At 40.5% G+C, this 16,618-nt stretch overlaps 1 protein-coding gene across 2 annotated transcripts in view; it reads left to right on the top strand.

The window, feature by feature from the left end:
- Window positions 1-15,621, top strand: part of CFHR5 (complement factor H related 5) — a 33,305-nt gene extending 17,684 nt beyond the window's left edge. For both annotated transcript variants that reach the window (XM_086343226.1, XM_086343227.1), the window contains 6 exons: window positions 437-619; window positions 740-919; window positions 4,548-4,724; window positions 9,129-9,311; window positions 12,033-12,215; window positions 14,299-15,621. In XM_086343226.1, coding sequence (XP_086199352.1) covers window positions 437-619; window positions 740-919; window positions 4,548-4,724; window positions 9,129-9,311; window positions 12,033-12,215; window positions 14,299-14,495 — 1,103 coding nt within the window. In that variant the 3' untranslated portion in view covers window positions 14,496-15,621. The remainder of the gene's footprint in view (window positions 1-436; window positions 620-739; window positions 920-4,547; window positions 4,725-9,128; window positions 9,312-12,032; window positions 12,216-14,298) is intronic.
- Window positions 15,622-16,618: the final 997 nt, after the last annotated feature.

Raw genomic sequence — 16,618 nt, 5'->3', positions numbered from 1 at the left:
ATTATAGAACCAGGCTGTTACACAAATAAATATCAAGTATGTGGTATGATACACACATATACTTTATGACATAGTATTTATAAACACCTGGGCTTCCAGGTGGCTCAGTGGTAAAGAATCCGCCTGCCAAGCAGGAGACATGGGGTTGGTCTCGGGGTCAGGAGGATTCCCCTGGAGACGGAAATGACAACCCACTCCAGTATTCCTGCCTGGGGAATCTGATGGACATAGGAGCCTGGCGGGCTAGTCACAGGGTCGCAAAGAGTCAGACACGACTTAGCAACTAAACAGCAGCATAAACACTTAAAACAAACCTGAAAAAAATAAGAACATAGTATAAATGTAACTTAGTTCTAGATCAAACAAAATCGGAACTCCGTGATTTGCAGTATTTAAGACTATTTAAGCATCATTTACACAGTTTATTTTGTGTTAGGGCAAGTGCGATCCTGTGGTCAGCCTCCTCAACTGCCCAATGGAAAAATGAAACACAGAAAACAAGAAAAATACGAACACAGTGAAATGGTGGAATGTGATTGCAACCCTAATTTTGTAATGAAGGGGCCTAAGAAAATACAGTGTATGGATGGAGAATGGACAGCTCTGCCCACGTGTGTTGGTAATTAATATTCATGCTTAAACAGGACAGTTACTTCTACTTTGTCTGTATGTATAAATACATATGTAAAAGGATAAAATATTTTAAAGGTAAAGCATATTTTTCATGACATTTTCTTAGAACCAGGGAAAGCATGTGGATTTATGCCTCAGCTTGAGAATGGCTATAGCCAGCCCTCTGTCCCTCCCTATCGACATGGAGTTTCAGTGGTGTTAAGTTGCAGAAATGCATATACAATGATTGGAAATACTACAATTACATGTATTGATGGAATATGGACCGATCTTCCTAAGTGTGTTGGTGAGTATATGTTTCTCCATTTTATGTTTGATTGTTTATAACTTTTTAAAATCAATAAATATATTTATACCAGCACATGCTGGTGCCCACCAGATATTAAATTATTAGGATGTAAGACACTTATTGCTTGCTCTTAATTACTCAATAAACTGAATGGTTAAGGATTTCCTTTGATCTACGAATATTGTGCAAAGTTACTGAGACACTTAGTATCTGTGTATCAAGAACATTTGCAACCTCTGCTTTAGATGAATCCCAGACTTCTTTTTCCAGCTATCTTCTGCTCCATCCCATCTTCACCACATAACGAAGCTATGCAAACGGATTGCTTTTTTAAGCTTCTGGAAAGCCATGCTTTCTTTTTTTAAAGAAAACAACAGAGTACCTTGAAAAGTAGTGCAGCTGGCATGCAGGGGTTGGCATTGTGTGGACAGGTAAGAACAGTTACTGAGTGGAGGAAGGCAAGGACTTGGGAGATGGTAGAGGCAAAGAGGATTGGCTGAATAAAGGACAGCGCATCTGTACAGTGGGATACTTCTGTCTGTCTTACATAAACTAGGGCAGAACTTTAAAGTGCGACTCTGCAATGCAATATACCAATAGATATAAGGGTACATAAGTCCCCTACATACGAACCTTCCAGTTGCAAACTTTCAAAGCCACGTTTTCTGAAAACTCGGTGCCTCTCCTCCCTCTTTACTCTTTTCCTGAGATGTTTTTCTCCATTTTAATCACATGTGAAACTATTCATCTTCAAGACTCAACTCAAAATTCACTCCCCTGTGAAACCTTTCCTGGTTCATTTTCATCCACCCACAGTCTCATCCTGAAACTCCAGTAGAATGATAGAGCTTCTCCACTGTGCTCTCTGCCTGTACATTTATTGTATAACGTTTATTCCATGTCCTGTACCTAAGACACCTGTCTTCCTGTTTAGATTGTAAACTACCAGAAAGGCAGAGCCCATGTGCATGGACCCAGTGCCTAATTCAGAGCCTTGGTAACCATTTCAGTTTGCGTAGATTTAAAGCTTTTTAAGATTATGTGTCAGTAACTCGTTCGCAATAGCTTTTGGTTGGCATTGCAAAGGTTCCTCCTCTAGGGTGTGGTCCGTGTGGTGCTAGCCTTCTTTCTTATATCACACCCCTGCACCCCCCTTTCTGTTAGTCTAGGCTTTCTCAGAGACATAGGGAGTCTGTAAAGCTTTACTTGACCTTTTAGCTGAATACATCAACCTGTGCATTCAGATCTTATGTTAAGCTTCTACATATGTTTTATAGATTTCTCATTAATACCATTTTCTGCATAAGTTTCTTCACCAGTCTCTTTGAGGTTTTATTGGTAAATAGGACCTTTTATTACCTTATATATTTGAAGCATTATACTTTTATATGCAAGATAATAACAGAATTTTTATGTCAATTTTATTTTCAGCAACTTTGCTGAATTCCCATATTATTTCTCAGAATAAATTTGGATTTTTTTATTTCTATAAATAGGCTTCCAAGGTGGTGCTAGTGGTAAAGAATTCACATGCCAATCACTTAAGAGATGCTAATTCAATCCCTTGGTCAGGATGATCCCTTGGAGAAGGAAATGGCAACCCACTCCAGTATTCTTCCTGGGAAATCCCATGGACAGAGGAGCCTGGAGGGCTACAGTCCATAGGGTTAGGGTTACAAAGGGTTGGACACAGCTGAGCATCTGAACATTTCTATAAATAACTACTATCTGATCTTTTTTTATTTCATTGCATCAGCCTGAAAAATACCTCTGTGTGGACCCAAAATAAGAACCAAAATATGTAGCCTGAGTTATACCCACTCCAGTGTTCTTGCCTGGAGAATCCCAGGGATGGGGGAGCCTGGTGGGCTGCCATCTGTGTGGTCGCACAGAGTCAGACACGACTGAAGCAACTTAGCAGCAGCAGCAGCAGCCGAGTTATAGTACATTCTGGGGTGTTTGGAGTCTCCTCTTAGAGAAAGAGAGACCAGGACCAGGCCTCATCTCTGCTCTTCCTGTTTTCCGAATTCCCTTAACTCTATCCCAGATTTTCAGATTAGCTTGCTTACATGTTTCCTCCACAGAAGCCATAAGCTTTATTCCAAGTTTTCCTTTTGGTCTGTCTGCTCTATGCCCTTGCATCCCAGCAGTCTCTGGACTTTCAGCTACAATGCCTAAGTATTTGCCAGTTTTTTCCTGACAAAGTCAGTTGCTCAGTAGTGTCTGACTTTTTGTGACCCCATGAACTGTAGCCTGCCAGTCTCCTCTGTCCATGGGATTTCCCAGACAAGAATACCGGAGTGGGTTGCTATTTCCTCCTCCAGGGGATCTTCCCAACCCAGGGATCGAACCCAAGTCTCCTGCATTGCAGATGGACTTTTTACCGCTGAGCCACTAGGGAAGCCCAACAGAGTCAGATCCTGGCCTCCTTCGTTCCATTTCCAGCAATCTCAGTATAGTAAAGTCTTTACTTTTAAACTTTAAAGACTAGCAGATTCTCTGTTGCTGCTTTCAGATTCTAAAGTAGATCACCCAGGCCACTCCTTCCCCATCTCCTTGGCTTTTGGATCATCAACTGGCCCCCTTACTCCTGGGGATGAAAACTCCCAGGGTTAGCTGCTAAACCCCTTTGAGTCTGGTAGACCCCTGGTCACTGGCCCTCCGTGATGACCCACTGAGAGGAACTCTCTCCCATCCCCAGGAAGGTGTAAACTGTATGTGCTCATGGTCTCCAATCATGTAGAAGTGGGACACAGACCTCCAATCAGCAGCATCACTTGGGGTACATTTGAAGTAGGAATTAATGGAGAAAAAGGACTTATCAGCAGAGAAGAAACAGAACTCTCCATGTCTCATTATTCCATCCTTTGACACACGAAGGGGAGGGCCCCAGAGCAATCTATGTATTTGTGGACAAAAGCAGGGGAAGTGTAATACTATAAACCACCTCCACAAGCAAGAGACCTTTTGGAAGTGCATGTTTTGAGGGTCCATAGGGGAGGGCTGGCGTGCTGCAGTCCATGGGGTTGAAAAGAGTCAGACAAGACTTGGTGACTGAACAACAAAGTGTTATATCAGGGAGGTTCTCCCCGGCACATGCTCTGACTTACTGACTCTGGGTCTTTGCTAAGCCTCTGAAATGTGGGAATAATTGAACCTCAAGGAACATCCAGATTTATCTCTCTTTATTAATATGATATTGCTACAGACTTATTCGTGCATCACCTCTTTTTATTACTTGAATGCTTTGAAAATATTTCTTCAGCATGATTTAGTGGGTACCTTTTCTTGCCTTAAAGCATTAGGCTGAATGTAGCTATATGAGGACTGACCTTCAGTCAAACCCCTGGACCTAAGCAACCCATCTTGCACTCTCATTTCCCAAGACTTTCTGATCCATTCTTTTGTCTTTCAAACACAGGCTATAGTTTTTTGCTTTCTTTTACTTTTTTTGACAGCACAGCCTACCTCATGCAATGAAATGAAGAATAATTTCATAGGATGATACTTAAATGCATCAAGCATAATTTAATGATATCATAAATATTTCAGATATTTTATTGAAACATTGCTTAGTTTCTGTTTAATAGTCTTATTGTGTATGGATATCTTCCTTTTTTAATAGCAACAAACCAACTTAAGAGGTGTGAAAAACCACGGTTTTATACAAGAAGCCAGTTAAGTTCACATACGTATGAATTTAATCACAATGCCAGAGTAAGTTACAAGTGTGCTGGGAAGAGTACATACATACAGACAGTCTGCATCGATGGGAAGTGGGACCCTGAACCAGACTGCCTAGGTAAGATTTGTTTGAAAGATTTTGTAGATCGTTTGCTTCTTCACCAGAAAAGTGCTCTTGAAATTAACATGCTTTTAAATTAAATTATTCACTGTGATATATAATCATAAAATTGGAAGGTAAAGTTAGAAACTGCTCATAACCATGGACAGAGGAGCCTGGCAGGTGCTTAGAAAAGATAACTGGTGGCCAGTTTTTCTATATACCGATATTATACTCGTTAATGATTATGGAATAAAGAAAATTTGAAACATAGGACAGACCAGGAGAATTTACCACTTAAAGACTCATTTTGAAAGAGATCATATCAAATATACATGATGGAATACCAACTCCTAACGAAAGAGTATAATGGCTGGGACTTAGCTAGTGGTGCAGTGGTTGAGACTTTGCTTTCCAATGCTGGGGATATGGGTTCCTAACCCGGTCCAGGATCTAAGACCCCACATGTCTCAGGGCCAAGAAACCAAAACATAAAACAGAAGCAATATTGTAACAAATTCAATAAAAACCTTAAAAACTTTCTGGATATGATGGCATTAGAAATTGGGAAAGAGAAAAATATTTGAATATATAATTAAATTTAAATAATGATTTAAAGAAGATAAGTTAACTATAATTTGTCTATAACAACTAAAAATTTTCATTTTTATTAAATATTTTATTTTCCAACCTATTTTTATTTTTTTTTATATTAGGAAGTGAATATTGTTGTGAGAGTTTCAGGAACTTGTTATATGCCTGTGGAATGTTTACTTAAATTAACCACATTCCCAGTATTAAAACTGTATAGATCACTTTCATAACCACAAAGAAGTAATATTTAAAACTAATAATGAAATTGACCTCCTCTTCTATCTTTCATTTTGTGAAATAATTCACTTCCAAATAACCTAATGGAATAGTATTTAAAATACTAAGAAGTATATTATAATTATAAAACATACTGTAAAACCTATGAGATGCACAATAACCAAAATTTATAGTGACATTCAGAGCCTTAAATGCATATTTTTTAGGAAAAAATAAACTTGTGTGTGTGTGTATATATATATATATATATATATATACACACACACATTAAATAAATATATAGCTAGGGGAAAACATACATTCCAGATGTTAATAAGAGAAAGAAATAATAAAAGTAAAGGCAGAAGGAAGTGAATGAAATAGAATATTTTACTTAGACTTTATTCCTTAAGTAAAACTAATTCTTAAAAAGATTAAGCAGACCTGTCTAACCAATTTTACTCTAATTAAGAAGAATGGTGGGAAGTCTGAAAAAAGTATCCTGCAACCAAGAAGTAGATGAAAATACAAATTTAGGGAAATAGGAGAATACCATTTTTTTTCTTCTTTTTTTTTAATTTTATTTTATTTTTAAACTTTACAATATTGTATTAGTTTTGCCAAATATCGAAATGAATCTGCCACAGGTATACATGTGTTCCCCACCCTGAACCCTCCTCCCTCCTCCCTCCCCATACCCTCCCTCTGGGTCGTCCCAGTGCACCAGCCCCAAGCACCCAGTATTGTGCATCGAACCTGGACTGGCGACTTGTTTCATACATGATATTATACATGTTTCAATGCCATTCTCCCAAATCTTCCCACCCTCTCCCTCTCCCACAGAGTCCATAAGACTGTTCTATACATCAGTGTCTCTTTTGCTGTCTCATACACAGGGTTATTGTTACCATGTTTCTAAATTCCATATATATGCGTTAGTATACTGTATTGGTGTTTTTCTTTCTGGCTTACTTCACTCTGTATAATAGGCTCCAGTTTCATCCACCTCATTAGAACTGATTCAAATGTATTCTTTTTAATGGCTGAGTAATACTCCATTGTGTATATGAACTATAAAACTCCTAGAGGAGAACATAGGCAAAACACTCTCCAACATACATCACAGCAGGATCCTCTATGACCCACCTCCCAGAATATTGGAAATAAAAGCAAAAGTAAACAAATGGGACCTAATTAAATTTAAAAGCTTCTGCACAACAAAGGAAACTATAAGCAAGGTGAAAAGGCAGCCTTCAGAATGGGAGAAAATAATAGCAAATGAAGCAACTGACAAACAACTAATCTCAAAAATATACAAGCAACTCCTACAGCTCAACTCCAGAAAAATAAATGACCCAATCAAAAAATGGGCCAAAGAACTAGACATTTCTCCAAAGAAGACGTACAGATGGCTAACAAACACATGAAAAGATGCTCAACATCACTCATTATCAGAGAAATGCAAATCAAAACTACTATGAGGTACCATTTCACACCAGTCAGAATGGCTGCGATCCAAAAGTCTACAAGCAATAAATGCTGGAGAGGGTGTGGAGAAGAGGGAACCCTCTTACACTGTTGGTGGGAATGCAAACTAGTACAGCCACTATGAAGAACAGTGTGGAGATTGCTTAAAAAACTGGAAATAAAACTGCCTTATGATCCAGCAATCCCACTGCTGGGCATACACACTGAGGAAACCAGAAGGGAAAGAGACACGTGTACCCCAATGTTTATCGCAGCACTGTTTATAATAGCCAGAACATGGAAGCAACCTAGATGCCCATCAGCAGATGAATGGATGAGAATACCATATTTTAAAGTAAAGAAATTTAGGGACTTCCCTGGTGATCAAGTGGGTAGGACTCTGCACTTTCACTGCTGAGGGCAAAGGTTCAAATCCCTGGCTGGGGAACTAAGATCCTGTAAACTACATGGTGCAGTAAAAAAAAAAACAATTTTTTTGCAGAGAAGCACCACCAGACAGCAGCCTGTGCCCTGGGGCGGGATGCGCTGGAGCAGAGCACCCCCACGAGTCTTGGTCAGGAGGTGGGCCTGCGGCTCTGACCTGTGCCCTGGGGCGGGATGCGTTGAAGCAGGGCATCCTGTGAGTCTTGGTCAGGAGGTGGCCCTGTGGCTCTGACCTGTGCCCTGGGGTGCGGTATGCTGAAGCAGCCACCCCCTCGAGTCTTGGTCAGGAGATGGGCCTGAGGCTCTGACCTGAGCCCTGGGGCGGGATCGCGAGTCTTGGTCAGGAGGTGGGCTTGCAGCTCTGACCTTTGCCCTGGGGTGGCATGCGCTGAACCAGAGCACCCCCACCAGTCTTCGTCAGGAGGTGGGCCTGCAGCTCTGACCTGTGCCCTGGGGTGGGATTCGCTGAAGCAGAGCACCCCCGCGAATCTTGGTCAGGAGGTGGGCCTGCAGCTCTGACCTGTGCCCTGGGGGTGGGGTGCGCTGAAGCAGAGCACCCCCGCTAGTCTTGGTCAGGAGGTGGGCCTGCGGCTCTGACCGCAGTGCTTCGGCGCTAAGGTGACCATTTAAAGTACTTCCCTAAGAACAAGTCCACTGATCAAAAAAGAGTTAGTTCCTAGTCAGACAGAGGCATTCTAACCACATCCACCAGCAGGCACTGTTCTGTTTAGAAGAAAATGCAGATTATGGAAATCCTTATTGCCATCAAAGTTTAGGCTGTTGACCCTCCCTCCCATCTCCCTCCCCACCCCACCCCTCTAGGTTGTTACAGAGCCCCTGTTTGAGTTCCCTGAGTCAGACAGCAAATTCCCACTGGCTATCTATTTTATATATGGTATTGTAAATCTCCATGTTACTAACTCCATGCATCTCTAGAGGGAGGTTCAAGAGATAGGGGACATATGTATATGAAACCAACAGAATTCTTTAAAATTATCCTTCAATTAAAAAATAAATGTAAAATAAAAGAATAGGTGTTCAAGGGAAGCCTTGGCTGGTTCTGTCATTACTGTTGCTATTTAAATATTTTTTTTGTTCTAACATGTTTGAACCACATGCACATAACTTTTTTGAATCATGTGGGTTAGCTAGAAAAAATTAAAAGGGCTAATTTGAAAAATTATACAAGAGTACTGACAGTGTAGTGATTAGGAGATAGAAAGGGGGACCTAAGAAATTTTAAATCAACTATTACAACACAGACATGCTTTTTAAACCAAAAACTATGTTATCATAAAATACAGGTATTACTATAGCACAGTATATGTTGCTGTAGTTTAGGCGCTAAGTCGTGTTTGACTCTTTGCGACCCCATGGACTGTAGCCCACCAGCCTCCTCTGTCCATGGGATTCTCCAGGCAAGAATACTGGAGTGGTTGCCATACCCTCCCAGGGGATCTTCCTGACCCAGGGATCGAACCCAAATCTCTTTCATTGGCAGGCGGATTCTTAAACCACTGAGCCACCAGGGAAGCCCAGCATTGTATACACTATATGTATACACATATGTATGTGTATATGTATGTATGCAGAGAAAGAGGGAGAGAGTTAGTTATTGGATGTCCCCTTATACTGAAATGTCATCTTGTTGAGCTGTTTTTCCTTAGCTTTTATTAATCAAATAATGCAATCTTTTGGTAGGAAAAAAGAAGCCACTGTGCCCGCCTCCACCTCAGATTCCTAACGCTCAGAACATGCTAACCACAGTGAATTACCAGGAAGGAGAGAAGGTCGCTGTCCTCTGTAAAGAAAATCATGCATTTCTGGAAGCAAAAGAACTTGTGTGCAGAAGTGGACGATGGCAGTCCTTACCACACTGCGTAGGTCAGTATTGTTTCTAAATAATGTTTAAAAAGAGGTTTCTGACCTTCGCTTTATCTAGAGAACAGGAAAAAAAAAACTCATGACCTATTTATTACACAATATTCTGAAGCTTTAAACTGTCATCTAGTTATCCAATTCTGTCCATGTTTTAAACTGTTTCTCTAAGATGTATCTCCAACAGTGACCAGAGAAGAAACAGGTTTGAGACCTTCACTGGAAACTTGATTCTATTCATTAGAATTACTCAATATCCAGCGTTAAGATGTAGAGCGGGCAATCTGAGAGTGGTCAAGGCTAGGGTTTGAATTTGGTAATTGCTGCCGGAGAGATGATATGAAAGTTTTGGGACGGGCTGGGAACACATGAAGAGTTTACATGTCTAAACAAGAGAGAAAGAGGTGGGCAAAGAGAAGCAGCCAAACAAGGTTGCAGGAGATAAACTAGGGAAGGTTGCTAAAATAATTCCAGGACCCAATTGCAATGTGGGGGTGCTGCCCCTCATTCTACAAAGCAAGTGTCCTACAATTTGACTCAGTTCTGACAGTGTCTACCCAGAGACAGCCTCAGATCTCACAGGCTAAGGACCCAGTCTTACAAGACTGCTCCCTGCGGCCCCAGTTCAGATGCCAGTTGCACGTCCAGGTTGTGACCTGTGCTTCTGACCGACCAGGTATAGATGAAGTTTTCCATGACCCTCTCCTTGGGTTCCCTACTTTGCTGGAGCAGCTCACCACACTCAGAAGCAGTCTACTCACTAGATCACCTTTGTATTACAAAAGGGGACACCTCGGGAACAGCCAGATGAAAGCTACGCTCAGGACAAAGTGTGGGGGAGGGCGCAGAGCTGCCATGCCCCCTCCAGGCGTGGCTCTTCCCGCAATCTTCCCACAGGAAGCCCTGTAGACCCTGTCTTTTGTGGGGTTATGGAAGCTTCAGTACGTTGGCACCATTGATCAAATCCATGGCCATGGGTGATGGATTTGACCTTCAGGCCCTCTGCCCTCCCTGCAGGTCAGGGTGGGACTGAAAGTTTCAGCCTTCTAGTCACGTGATGGTTCTCCTGGCAACCAGCGCATCCTTGTGTTATTGAAGGGCTTCCCAAAAATCACCTCATTGATGGAACAAAAGGCACCTTGATTGCTTTCCATCTTCAGGAGATTCCAAGGGTTTCCAGAGCTCTGTGCAAGAAGCAGGAGTCAGACCAAATGTTTGCTTCTTTTTAAAAATCACAACACCACAACTGGTGTCCCAAAGCAATGCCAATGGTATAAGTTAAAAAAAACAAAACACACACCTTATTTTAAAATGTTATTTGACAGGATGACAAACATTTCAAAGACTGCTTAGGACTGGGCAAGATGCCTGAGAATTGAACAGTGGATTTAACAAGGAGCTCATCCTGGTGCTCTGTGATGACCTAGAGCGGTGGGTTGAGGGGAGGTGAGGGGGGTTCACGAAGGAGGGGATATACGTATCATCATGGCTGATTTGTGTTGTCTGGCAGAAACCAACGCAGCATTGTAAAGCAATTTTCTTCCAAGTAAAAAAAGTTAAAATAATAATAACATAAGAGGAAGGGAAGTAAATGGAGATAGAGATGGGAAAAAAAAAAAAGCAGTGGATTTAGCTACCTGAAAGTCATTGGTAACTTTGCTTTTACCTGATGAAGCTGTGACATTTTCCAGCACATTTCTATGCTGGTTACAGATTCAGCAGAGGAGACATTGGTGACACAGCAGAAAGAGGACAATTCACGGGCAGGGCCTTTGCTGGTGTAGAGGGTATGGAATCCAAAGTCCACATGAAGGAGTTGGTTTGAGAAAAGAGCAGGGACAAGTGAAACAGGAGAGAGAAGAAATGATTTGCGATCAGATGTCTGATTCGGTCACTCTGTATCTGTAGCTTTTGTGACTGTGTAGGGAGATCAGTCAGTACCACGGAACTTATTCCAGCCGATCTTAACATGAAGTTGAAACATGATGGACAGAGAAAGAGGCTCACGCTATTATTTGGAGTTAAAAAAGTAAATGCAGAAGAGTGTGTCTACAAGTCATTTCAGTAAAATTAAAAGTTCATGACCATAACTGATAGCTACATGATGTTTGCATAACAGTAACAGTTGCCCCAGAGAATAAAAATGGGAAGGGAGTTTCTTATTTTCACCTTCCCTCTGTAATTAAACGTTTTTATGGGGAAAGGTGAAATAGACCAGAGGTTTACTCACCAGTCCATCAGGCTTTAAATAAAAACAGTTTTTAATACTTATATGACCTTATATATGGGCTTCCCGGTGGCTCAGCAGTAAAGAATCCGCCTGCAATGCAGGAGATATGGGCTCGGTCCCTGGGTCGGGAAGATCCCCTGGAGGAGGGCATGGCAACCCACTCCAGTATTCTTGCCTGGAGAATCCCATGGACAGAGCCTGGCGGGCTATGGTCCATTGGGTTGCAAACTGTTGGACACGACTGTGGAGACTGACCACACAAGCATGCCCTGATATATGCTTAATACTTATTTTGTGTGTGTCTTATTTTAGGGTGAAAGAAAGCATTATAGTTCTATTCTAGTTATCAGGTTGCATGATAGAAATTTTATAATGAGCTATTTGGACTCTCGGACATCATGTAAATAAGATATTGAAGATATGAAATATGGAACTTCGCATTATTCCATTTATACTGCAATATTGACTTTTCTTAACACTTGCATGTCATCTTCCAGAGTCTGGACAATATTGTGGGCCCCCTCCGCCTATTGGCAATGGAGACATCACCTCCTTCCCCCTGTCAGTGTACCCTCCAGGGTCGAATGTCCAGTACCGCTGCCAGTCTTTCTATGAGCCCCGGGGAAACCTGACTGTGACGTGCAGAAATGGACGCTGGTCAGAACCACCCGCATGCATTGGTGAGTTCTTTGTATTTCCCTGGAGTCCGAAACTTGATGTTTATAGACTTTTCATGGACTAATTTTGTAGGATAATTTTTACTTACATTTCATTCAGCCAAAAACTTGTTAACAAGTGTAGGTATATAACTGAACATTTTTTTTAAAAATCTGCTTTAAAGCAGAGTGGGAAAAAAGTGTCTTTAAAAATGATAAATCAGGACTTCCCTGGTGGTACAGTGGATAAGAATCTGCCTGCTGATGCAGGGGACATGAGTTTGATCCCTGATCTGGGGAGATTCCACATGCTGAGGAACAACTAAAGCCCCTAGGCTGCAACTTCTGAGCCTGTGCACCTAGAGCCCCTGCTCTTCAGCAAGAGAAGTCACTGTGATGAGAAGCCCGTGCAATGCAATGGGAGAGCAGCCCCCGCTACCCTCTGCAACTAGAGACAAGCCTATGCAGCAACAAGACCCAGCACAGCCAAAAATAAATACATTTTTGAAAAAAACAATAATATAAATGCACTTTAAAGAGACCCAAAATACACAGTGCATTACAAAACTCCATGAATATCCCAAGTCATTTAACCACCGGACATATTCTTACACCACAAAATATTGTCATGTTACCAACATCTGAGGATTTTTTTCAGGAGACCATTTGTGAAATGATGGTCTGGGAGTTGTTCTTTATCAGTATGCAAAATTCTACTTGTAAACCTGATGGTTTTTCCTGGAAGAACTCTTTGCAGACCACTGCTAATGTGGCTTTTTACTCCCACGTGGCTGGGAGTTTAGCAGGGAAAGTAGAAAAACTGGCAAGGTTAGCAAGTCGTCTCCCAAATCTGCACTGTATCTTCTTCTTCTTCTTTTTTAAATGTTTATTTGGCTGCATCAGGTCTTAGTTGGCGCGAGTTCTCTAGTTGTGGTACTCTGGCTCAGTAGTTGTGGTATGCCAGATTATTTGCTCTGGGGCATGTGGGATCTTAGTCCCCCGACCAGGGATCAAACCTGTGCCCCTGCAGTGAAAATGTGTAGTCAACCATTCAACCATCAGGGAAGTCTCTCTGACTCTCTTAATGAAATTATAAAGTGGGGCAAACTCTTTGAAGGGCAGTTTGGGAATAAACTTCAGATTTTAAAAACACGCATCCTTTGACCTCATTACTTTATTTCTGGAAGACTAATCTGTATATGCACTCTTGCAAGTGTAAAAGAATCTGTACAAGGATACTCACAGGCACATTGTCTAGCACAATAAGAAATGGAATCTACATAATTTCTATCAGTAGTCTTATGAGATTTGTTTTATTAACAACCTGTGCCAATGAATGAAGAAACGAGGCACAGAACACCTTAGTATTTGATCTAAGCCACTTGGTGAGGATCTGGTGGTGGTAGGATTCATATATCACTTTGTCGACAAAGGTCCATCTAGTCAAAGCTATGGTTTTTCCATAGTTATATACAGATGTGAGAGTTGGATTATAAAGAAGGCTGAGAGCCAAAGAATTGATGCTCTTGAAACGTGGTGATGGAGAAGACTCTTGAGAGTCCCTGGACTGCAAGGAGATCAAACCAGTCTATCCTAAAGGAAATCAGTCCTGAATATTCATTGGAAGGACTGATGTTGAAGTTGAAGCTCCAATACTTTGGCCACCTGATGCGAAGAGTTGACTCACTGGAAAAGATCCCAATGCTGGAACAGATTGAGGGCAAGAGGAGAAGGGGGCGACAGAGGTTGAGATGGTTGGATGACATCACTGACTCAATGGACATGAGGTTGAGCAAATTACGGGAGACAGTGAGGGACAGGGAAGCCTGGCTTCCATATTCTGGCTCAAAACACCAAATTACATGAATTTGGAAAATTTATTCTGCTTCTCTGAGCCTCCATCTCCTCATGGGTAACCTGGAGAGATAACGCCCAGCATTTATAAATGATACATACAAAATGCTAAGAACTACGTCTAGTATAACTGAATATTAACTTTTAATATTCTTTTTTAATTTTATTTAGTTCCAGATTTTCTTAAATGCAATTTCACTGTTCTTGGATAAGGAAAGATATATTATTAATACTTTATTATTTTTTCTTTCAGATGCATGTATCATATCTGAAGATAGAATGAACAAAAATAACATACAGTTAAAATGGAGAAACCCCCCAAAAAGATATGCTAAAACAGGGGATTTTATTGAATTTGAGTGTAAACATTCACATAAAGAGAGAACACCCATACAATCATTTCGAGTCCTCTGTCAGGAAGGGAAATTTGAATATCCCGCATGTGAATGAAACAAGCACAACTTCCCTGGATGTACCCTTAAAAGTAATCTTAAAGGTAGGCTGTTAGTATTTGTTATGTAGTCACTGCTACAGTTATTTTCTTTATACTTTCAGGGATGGTTTATCACAGTTTTGATTAGAACTCTGGATTTTCAGAGGTTCTTAAATTTGTAAGCTGAGTAGCCAAGGCTTCTTTCATAGCAGGACCATGTGTATCCGAGTCCTGAGTCCCCCTCTCCTGTAACACACGCAGAAACATGCCCGCCTTCAGCGCTTAGTTCCACACACCCTCTTCTCATTGAAATTTACAGCTTCAAGGCTTTCTGAGTCAACTTTATTTCAGAGGAAGTGGTGTTGTTAGGATAATCTCTTTCCTTACATTATTATAATTTCATAAAAACACAAACACTGTCACCCCTTATGTTTGTAGCAAGCATTAGTATTTATAAACCTCTAGGGTGACTCTAACCATCCATTAAACCATACATACGCCTTAAAGGACTGAATACACCACTTCTCCAAATAAGTGGAAGACTCTGAAACTTACACAAATCTTAATGTGGTACTTCTAACACAGTCAAGAGGCAATATACACATACAAAAAGGAAACTGTAATTTTAAGTGAGAATTATTAGGTTACAATATTATGTGTATTGAATTGTCTGGGCGGGCATAAATGGATAAAGAAGAAAAAATGAGAAGAAATAAAAATGCTGGCTATAATCAGTCTATGTGGTTTGAGATGAATAGGTTTAAGAAATTAGAATACTTTGAAATTATTTGTATTTCCTATATTTTAACATTATAGATTGCTTTAATAGTCAAAAAGAGTTATCAGACCAAGAAAATAGAAAATGAGAATATAAAGACCCTTTGGGTCATGATGCTGATTTCATGCAACAACTCCTCTATTTTTTGATGTACCTTAGTTTGGGAAACACTGAACAAAAAGTTTTAGAAATATACTTTGGGTGTTCTTCTATTGTAGACAGCATTTTTTTCTTTCTTTTAAATATCTGTACAAAAGATGACTTACTAATACAGGCGAAAATATGGCTTAAAATCCTCATGACCATGGATTTGACAATGGGTTCTTAGATATGACATCAAAAACACAAGAAAGAAAAGAAAAAAATAGATAAACTAGACTTAGTCGAAATTACAAACATTCATGCTTCAGAGAAAAGGGAAAAATATGAAAGCGTAGTAGACAAAAATGGGAGAAAATAGTTACAAATCATATATCTGATAACAGGCTTATATTTAGAATATATAAATAACTCTTACAACTCAAAAGAACAAGTCAAATAATCCAATTTAAAAATGAAAACAGGATCTAAATAGACATTTGTCTGAAGAAGATGTATGAACGGCCAATAAGTACACCGAGAGATGCTGAACACCATAAATAAACAGGATCTAAATAGATATTTGTCTGAAGAAGATGTATGAACGGCCAATAATCACACAGAGAGATGCTGAACACCGTTAATCATTTTGTTGTTGTTTAGCCGCTCAGTCATGTCTGACTCTGTGACCCCATGGACTGTAGCACTCCAGGCTTCCCTGTCCTTCAGTAATTCTTGGAGTTTGCTCAAACTCATGTCCGTTGAGTCAGCGATGTCACCCAACCATCTCATCCTCTATTGCCCCATTCTCCTCCTGCCCTCAATCTTTCCCAGCATCAGGGTCTTTTCTAATGAGTTGGCTCTTTGCATCAGCTGACTAAAGTATTAAGTAAATTGAAATAAAAATCATCATGATATACTACTTCACACAAGCTGGGATGGTGATAAAGTCGGATAATAACAGGAGTTCTTAAGGATGTGGAAAATGGAGACCCACAAACACTGCCGAAGGGAATGTAAAGCGGTGCACTCACTTTGGAAGACAACCTGGAAGTTTCTCTGAAGGTTAAACATAGAATTACCATTGATTCAGCAATCCTCCTAGATATTGATAAATACCTAGGAGAAATGAAAACATGTCTCAACACAAACTTACATGTGAATGTTCCTAGCAGAGTTATTCATAATAACCCAAAGGTAAAAACAACTGTTTCAAAATTGGGAAAGGAGTATATCAAGGCTGTATATTGTCACCCTGGTTTATATGCAGAGTACATCATGTGA

The sequence above is a fragment of the Bos grunniens genome, chromosome 16, assembly GCF_055505025.1.
Source record: "Bos grunniens cultivar Pamir isolate PY7600 chromosome 16, Bosgru_T2T1.0, whole genome shotgun sequence".
Taxonomy (NCBI): domain Eukaryota; kingdom Metazoa; phylum Chordata; class Mammalia; order Artiodactyla; family Bovidae; genus Bos; species Bos grunniens.
Note: the sequence above shows the minus strand (reverse complement) of the source record. Positions and strands in the feature narration are given on the sequence as shown.